General features: G+C 44.2%; 1 protein-coding gene across 1 annotated transcript in view; it reads left to right on the top strand.

Moving 5' to 3' along the window:
* The window catches only part of KIAA1468 (KIAA1468 ortholog), a 114,225-nt gene that overhangs the window by 70,740 nt on the left and 35,246 nt on the right, over positions 1–8,239 (top strand). The window contains exons 15-18 of the mRNA XM_015406457.1: positions 114–278; positions 2,323–2,470; positions 5,358–5,514; positions 5,961–6,084. Of these exons, the coding sequence (XP_015261943.1) occupies positions 114–278; positions 2,323–2,470; positions 5,358–5,514; positions 5,961–6,084 (594 nt within the window). The remainder of the gene's footprint in view (positions 1–113; positions 279–2,322; positions 2,471–5,357; positions 5,515–5,960; positions 6,085–8,239) is intronic.

Genomic DNA, 8,239 nt, shown 5'->3' with positions numbered 1-8,239 from the left:
TCCTGTGGCAGTGAATTCCATGTGTGAATCACTCTTTGGGTGAAGAAGTACTTCCTTTTATGCGTAAGCCAAGCAACTGAATGTTGCTAAACGGGGCCTTTCTGTGTCACCAGGGTTTTGAACTACTACTTTCAGCTTTGGGTGATCCCTCAGAACGAGTAGTTAGTGCAACTCATCAGGTGTTCTTGCCTGCCTATGCTGCCTGGACTACTGAACTGGGAAATTTGCAGTCCCATCTTATACCTACGTTGCTTAGTAAAATCGAAAAACTACTCAGGGTAAGTACTGTTTCAGTGCTTCAGACTTTTGACAGTGCATCCGAGATGAGCACGCATGTTGTAATTCATATGGATCTTCTAGTTTTTAAAGTGTGTTTACTACTTACTGGTACTATTGTCATTAGCTGGGTATTTTGTTAGTTGCCATTCAATAATCTGCAAACCTTATAAGAATAAGCTAACCCACCGCATTTGCTGTGTGTATGTAGCTAAGAACCTAACATACCTTTTGTTTACGATGACGAGAGAATACATTGAGAACTTCTAAATTAACGGGAGCGTGATCATTCAGTTTCTCTTGGACATGTTTATCACCTCTTACTAGGTAGAATGAAATAGCTGATTTTTACACATAAAATTGAAACTTGACACTTGCACTGAGCCCCAGGTTGTTTTATAACTTATTGAGAAGATTATAGAAAGAGTCCGTTCCTAGCTCATTTTTTATTTTCAAACTTTTACAATGGAATTTGAGAGAAATTTCTGTAGTAAATGTTGGTGGTTTGTAGTCCTCAGTAACCTGTCACTGCAAAGATGAGGAGACAATCCTCGATTTCAGAGGAAGGGGCTGGATCCTGTCATAGATATATTAATAACCAGGACTATTTTTGGGCAGGAACGCACAGGAACGGAGTTCTGTCTGGCTTCAGAGTTGGCCATGCCCACTACAGTTAGGGTTGTGTGGCCTAACATGCAAAGGAGTTCCTGCTACAAAAAAGGCCCTGGGTTTTGACCACAAACAAGGTAAACAGAATAAGAAGCAAAAGGTGGGTGTGGCTGGATGACCACACTTCTGGTAACATGGGAATGCGGCTTAATATGCTAATGAGCGGTGCAGTCAGGGGTGTGGCCTAATATGCTAATGTGTTTCTGCTTCTGGGTGTGGCCTATTATGCTAATGAGTTCCTGCTGGACTTTTTCTACCAAAAAAGCCCTGTTAATAACAATGGATGTCACCCAGACAGAGTTAAGCACTGTCAGGACTCACCAAGAAAGATAAACGGCCAAGAGATGGGAAGATGGTAATATCCCGACTAAAGAAGAATTTGTTTTCAAACTGTTTGATATAGCAGAAATGGAGAAATGAACCTTTATTATTGAAGGAAAAAGTTTGGAGGCTTTTGAAAATTATTGGTTTGGTTTTTATAGATGGTTGAAAGAGTCAAAATTCGGTTTAATTTAGTGAATTTGGTTTATTCTACAGTATAACAGTGTAAAAATTAGTACATGTATCTATTTGAATTTTATGAAGATATCTGCTAACATGTAATTTATGTAATGATGATGAATATTTTTGTCAATATTAGAAAACCAATTTTTTAAAATTAAGAAAAGGAAGATAAACTGACACGCTTACATTTTCTGATTTAGTAATAAGTGAGGTTTAAAATGGCTTTATTTCATCTGGACTGTGCCAGTGTTCTTTTATATCACTTAATCGTTCACAGAAAAGGGCTTTTTTTTTTTAAGTAAAGGTAAAGGTCTCCCTTGCTCGAAAGCCAGTCGAATCCGACTCTAGGGTTGCGGTGCTCATCTCCGTTTCAAATCCGAAGAGCCAGCGCTGTCCGAAGACGTTTCCGTGGTCATGTGGCCGGCATGACTAAACACTGAGGCGCACGGAACGCTGTTCCCTTCCCACCGAAGTGGTACCTATTTATCTACTTGCAATTTCTTGCTTTCGAACTGCTAGGCTGGTAGGAGCTGGAACTAGAGACGGGAGCTCACCCCATCTTGCGGCAACCCGGGTCTCGAACTGCTGAACTACCGACCTTCTACAGCCTGCAGTTCAGTGTCTTAACCACTTGAGCCACCGCAGCTCTTTTTTTAGAAAGGCCTAAAAAGTAGATTGATGATTTTCTGATCAGAGGCCGAGTTAGCGTAGAAGGTCGCTTCCTCCAAAACCCCTGCGTACGACCTGTTTTGTTTTCCGTTTATCCCTCCGCATTGTCCTCTTCCAGCCTTTCTCCAGTAGATTCTGTGAGAGGAAGAGAATCTGGTGATCGCCAAAGAGCAGAGCCTGAGCTTGTTCCGTCTTGTGTTTCAGGAAGGAGAGCACGGGCTGGAGGAACACAAACTCCACATGTATCTCTCTGCTTTGCAGTCCTTGATTCCTTCGCTTTTTGCACTGGTGCTACAGAACGCGCCTTTCACCAGCAAAGCAAAGCTTCAGGGAGAAGTCCCACAGATCGAAGGTACACACGTCTCCCCCTCCCTCCCCCACCCCCGAATATTTATTTAGAAATTGGGTAAACGTATTTTCTGCAATAAATGTAAAGTTACATGAACACAGTGATCTAGTTTTTCCCTAGCTAGGCTAGAGCTACCTAGCTTTTTCTAAATGCAAACCAAAGAACGACCTTTCTTTCTTTTTCTCAGTGTGACCAGTACAAATCTATAATACCATCTCAGGAGCTGGTCCGATACCTAACGGAATCGTATCAATGAAGAGATATTCTTGACTTGTGTGAGCCTTTTCCCCCCCTACCTCCGTCATTAGCTTCATTTTGATAGCAGAAGCATAAAAACTCACAAGCAGAGAGGCCCAGCGCTACTCCTAGCAAAGTAAAAGGCCCTCGGTTTGTCAGGTGGTGATCACAAACGTCACAGCGCCTTCTCCTGGAGTAGCAACACACATGCGCAACCATACACGTTCTCTGGTTAAGGTGGGCCTGGGAGGACATCGGTAAAGATGACACTTTTATTACTTAGCTTGGAACCCCGTGGTAAATCTCCACTAGCAGAAGGAGATCTTTGCTGATTTTCCCGGACCATCAGCTCTCCTCAGGCTGTTCCTTAGGGCCCCCCGTCCCCAAGGATCAGCGTCTCTGGGGTCATTCGTGGCTGGAGCGGAAGAGACAAGAAGGTCACGGTCAGCTGACAGAAATGCCTTCCATCAGGGATTTACCATGGGACCGAGCAACTGTTGGTAAAGATCCAGAAGGCCTCTAGGGTACCTCATAGTAAAGTCAGTCTCGAAGGCAAGATACGTGCAAATTAAAATTAAACCACAGTGCAAGGACTTATGCCAGTTTAGTTTTGCTTTAAATCTCTCAGGCTATGTCTGCTTTAACCCTCTTGTCCTGTACCCATGATTTAAATTAATTTTGGTTAGACTTCCCTGTTCTAGTTTTTCTGGGTGGAAGCCTTTTTAGTTACTGATTTTTATCGTTTTCTTCGTAGTAAATGAGTCAGTGGGGGAAAAAACCTGGTATTTTTATATTATAATAATTTTTATTGAGTTTTTTACCACATAAAGGAGAAAAGAAACATGAAAAAAACATACAGAACAAAGTAGACATAACACAGAACACCCATAAATCCACCACCTTCAACCCCAATCAGTTTAGCGCATATCATCTGCACCACTCTATTTATTTACACATTTTGTACCTGAATTCATTCATCTAACAACAAATTAATTTATCCTACAGATCTTTCTTGATCTGTAGTTATTTTCAAGCCGTCTATTACATATTAAGTTGTGTTTTCAAGTCCTGTTGAGGACCTTATATTAGTGATAATTTTCAACAGTTTGCTTACCAAAAAATACTGAAACTCTGATAATGACTCAGATCCAGAATAAAATTCAATTCCCTTTAAATAACCCAGGTCTTGTAACCTCCAAAATGGTCTCCATTTTAAACTATTGTTTAACGTTCCACATTAACTTATATATTTCACTCTAACTCTAACAAGCAGGTACATTCCTATAACAAATATCAGTAACGTTGAAACTCATATTAAAGGCAAGTCCAACATCAACTAACAGCCTATAAGGTCAAAAATTAGCTATTTCTTTCCTACTTACCAAATCTTAAAAACTATATATATATATGTCAACCATCTGCCAATTCCTAAGTCACATTTTCACAAAATTGTAATACCGAGACATAACAGACATACTAGTACAGACAAAATATATATGATACAGTTGCGCTGCCCTAACATGATGTCTTTCTTTTTTTCTTTGGTTTTCCATATTTTCACTTAAATGTCGCCGATCTTTGTACTCCTGATCCTTTTCTGGATTTTTTGTGTCACACTTCAAAGGTTTTTTAAAGCTAGAGTCTTTCAATTTCTTTAGACCTTTCGTTATAAATTTCGTCTTTTTCTTCCTTCTATCCTCCTTGCTCTGCATATTCGACAAGCATACTTTTTTAGCCAGTGCTTTTTTCAGGCAATCCTTTTTTTTTATCCAGGAAAACCTGGTATTTTTAGCCTTGGTTCATGGTTGCTTGTTGTCTCCTTTGGTGTAGTGGTTAAGTGCGCGGACTCTAACCTGGGAGAACCGGGTTTGATTCCCCACTCCTCCACTTGCAGCTGCTGGATGACCTTGGGCAAGCCATAGTTCTAATAAGAGCTGTTCTTGAAAAAGAGCAGTTTCTGTCAGAGCTCTCTCAGCCCCACCTACCTCACAGGGTGTCTGTTGTGGGGAGGGGGAGGGAAAGGAGTTTGTAAGCCGCTCTGAGACACCTTTAGGTAGTGAAGGGCGGGGGAATAAATCCAATCTCCTCTTCTTCTTCAATGTGAGACAGATTTTATTTTTATTTTATTTGTTGGATTTATACCCCACCCTCCCCGCCAAAGCAGGGGTATTTATTTCCCTCTGTCGTTGGTAATCACAATTCCTTGGTTCAGATTAAGGTGAGATTCCCTTGCACCTGTGGCATCATATGACCCTGGGCTTCTACGGGGTTTTGCACAAACACTAGTCCCCCCACCTCTAAATTCCCCACTCCTCCATTTGCACCTAGATGGATGACCTTGGGCAAGCCGTAGTTCTGATAAGAGCTGTTCTTGGAAAAGAGCAGTTTCTGTCAGAGCTCTCTCAGCTCCACCCACCTCACAGGGTGTCTGTTGTGGGGAGGGGAAGGGAAAGGAGTTCGTAAGCCGCTCTGAGACTCCCTTGGGTAGTGAAGGGCAGGGTATAAATCCAATCTCTTCTCTTCTTCTTCTTTTACCTCACAGGGTGTCTGTTGTGGGGAGGGGGAGGGAAAGGAGTTTGTAAGCCGCTCTGAGACTCCCTTGGATAGTGAAGGGTGGGGTATAAATCCGATCTTTTCTCCTTCTTCCTTCCAGTGACAAGATTCCCAAGGCCTGTATCACCTCTTCAGGATGTGGCCACTATAATCGGAAGCCATGAACAACTGGCAGTTCTGTTGCAGCTTTATGATTACCAGCTGGAGCATGAGGGTACCACAGGCTGGGATACCTTACTATGGGTTGTTAATCAGCTGTGAGTTCTTCTTGTTTGCCCTACTTAATTCCCCTGAATAATTACAACACGTAGGAAGTGCTTTTTTTCCCCACTTTGCAAAAGTGGCAACACTTGGTGCTTTCCTTTTATTTTTTTGGCAGTCAGAACTGATTGCATCAATTACTTTGCGATGCCGCTTTGGGTGGTGATTGAGAACAGCCCAGTCGTGTTACCTTTGCGAATATTGAATCTAATCTTTAAGAATAGTACTTCTCAGTCTCCCATAACTTTGTCATTGTAATTCGTTAACGATGAGCAGCAGCAGTTTTACTTTAGCGCTCTTTAATGTATCGTGTCAGAAGGCCTTAAAAAAATGGGTCATTGATGCAAGAAGTGCGCATGTGTGGGTATGGTGCTGGAAAGCCACCCAAGCAGTGATTTTTTGGGGGGGGGGGGAACCCACTGATGCAATTTCCTCCTTTTAGGTTGCCGCAGCTTATAGAAATCGTTGGCAAAATCAACGTGGCCTCAACAGCCTGCGTGCACGAATTCTCAAGGTTTTTCTGGCGGCTCTGCAGAACATTTGGCAAAATCTTCACAAATACGAAGGTAAACGCATCCATGTCCGGACCAGATTACAAAACGGAAGAATGCTTCGTAAGGCACTGTATTGATATGGGGAAATAAATAGAACACTGGCAGGGCTCTTTTTGTAGCAGGTACTCATTTGCATATTAAGCGACACACCCCTAATGTAGCCAATCCTCCAAGAGCTTACAGTAGCCCCTGTAAGAAGAGCTCTGTAAGCTCTTGGAGGATTGGCTACATTAGGGGGTGTGGCCTAATATGCAAAGGAGTTCCTGCTACAGAAAGAGCCCTGAGTCTGGTGGTGGAAGGCAGTGTCAGGCCACACAGCTGATTTAGGATGACCATGTAGAACTTTTTGGGGCCAGAGACGTTCAGAGGTGGTTGGCCATTGCCCTCCTCTGCAGAGCAACCCTGGACTCCCTCTGTCGTCTCCCATCCAAGCAGTAACCAGGGCTGACCCTGCTTAGCTTCCAAGGTCTGACAAGATCAGGCTTGCCAGCTAGGTTTTAAAAAACCCTCAGCCATAGGATTTTAGTTGGTAAAGGATCTTCGCTGTTAGCAGGGTTTTTCTGTTTATGTGGAGCAGCCCGATAGCTAGGGAATTCGGGGGGGGGGGGCTTGCCAGCTAATTAAATGAAAGTACAACGTGCAGGTGGTAAGTTAGAGCACCTTGGGGGCAGCCCAGGGAAGAGGGCCCAGAAGAAACACTAGGGGGGCCGGGCCCCGTGGGCCCCATGTTAGCTACGGGCCAGATGTGGAGATGAGGCTTGTGGTAACACACACTACATAATCCACTTTCAACGGACTTTCCAACTGGGTTTCGCCAGTTCACACAGTACAATCCAGTTGGAAAGTGCACAGAAAGTGGATTGAACGTGGATTATTTAGTGTGTGCGACCGCAGCCAAGGAGGCTCTTCTTCCCTGTGGGCCTTAAGTGCCAGTCATGAACAGTGTTCCCTCTAAGCTGAGTTAGTGTGAGCCAGTTCACAGTTTTTTTAGCCTCCAGCTCCCACATTTTTGTCTCAGCTCAGGAAGGATGGGTTCCAGAGCAAACTAATTTTATGCAGCAGCCAAACTACCTGCTCACAACTTTAATGCCAGTCGCTCACAAAGTAGAATTTCTGCTCACAGGGCTCCACAGCTTAGAGGGAACATTGGTCATGAATGTCCCCCAGCAAGTTTTTAAACTTTTAAGATTTATATAACTGCTTGGGGAAACTCCGTAGGTTCAGAGCAAGATGTCCAGTAGCACCTTAGACGAACAAAATGTGTGGCAGGGTATGAGCTTTTGTGAGTCACTGGCTCAGTGTAAGCTTAGTTTGTAAGCTTATTTAAATCCTGCCCAGTCTTGCACACTCGTGGCAAACGAGCAGGACTGGCCCAGCCATGAAGCAGGGTGACGCTGTCATTTCAGGCAGCCAAACATGGACAAATTTCTGCCCACGATCCCGTCCCTAGCCTCTCCGTGCCAACAGTGGAATGACTGCTTTCCTTCTGCCATCACTAAGACCAGTCAAGTATCTGTCAGCTGACCAGTTTGGTGTAGTGGTTAAGTGCGCGGACTCTAATCTGGGAGAACCGGGTTTGATTCCCCACTCCACTTGCACCTGGCTGGATGACCTTGGGCAAGCCGTAGCTCTGATAAGAGCTGTCCTTGAAAAAGAGCAGTTTCTGTCAGAGCTCTCTCAGCCCCACCTACCTCACAGGGTGTCTATTGTGGGGAGGGGAAGGGAAAGGAAAGGAGTTTGTAAGCTGCTCTGAGACTCCTTCGGGTAGTGAAGTGCGGGGTATAAATCCAAACTCTTCTCCTTCTTTTACCTCACAGGGTGTCTGTGGTAGGGAGGGGAAGGGAAAGGAGACTGTAAGCCGATCTGAGACTCCTTTGGGTAGTGAAGGGCGGGGTATAAATCCTATCTCTTCTTCTTTTACCTCACAGGGTGCCGGTTGTGGGGAGGGGAAGGGAAAGGAGTTTGTAAGCCGATCTGAGACTCCTTTGGGTAGTGAAGGGCGGGGTATGAATCCAATCTCTTCTCCTTCTTTTACCTCACAGGGTGTCTGTTGTGGGGAGGGGAAGGGAAAGGAGTTTGTAAGCCGCTCTGAGACTCCTTTGGGTAGTGAAGGGCGGGGTATAAATCCAATCTCTTCTTCTTCTTCTTTTACCTCACAGGGTGTCTG

Source organism: Gekko japonicus, unplaced genomic scaffold, assembly GCF_001447785.1.
Source record: "Gekko japonicus isolate JY-2015 unplaced genomic scaffold, Gekko_japonicus_V1.1 scaffold3585, whole genome shotgun sequence".
Classification (NCBI taxonomy): domain Eukaryota; kingdom Metazoa; phylum Chordata; class Lepidosauria; order Squamata; family Gekkonidae; genus Gekko; species Gekko japonicus.
This window is presented reverse-complemented; position numbering and strand designations above follow the sequence as displayed.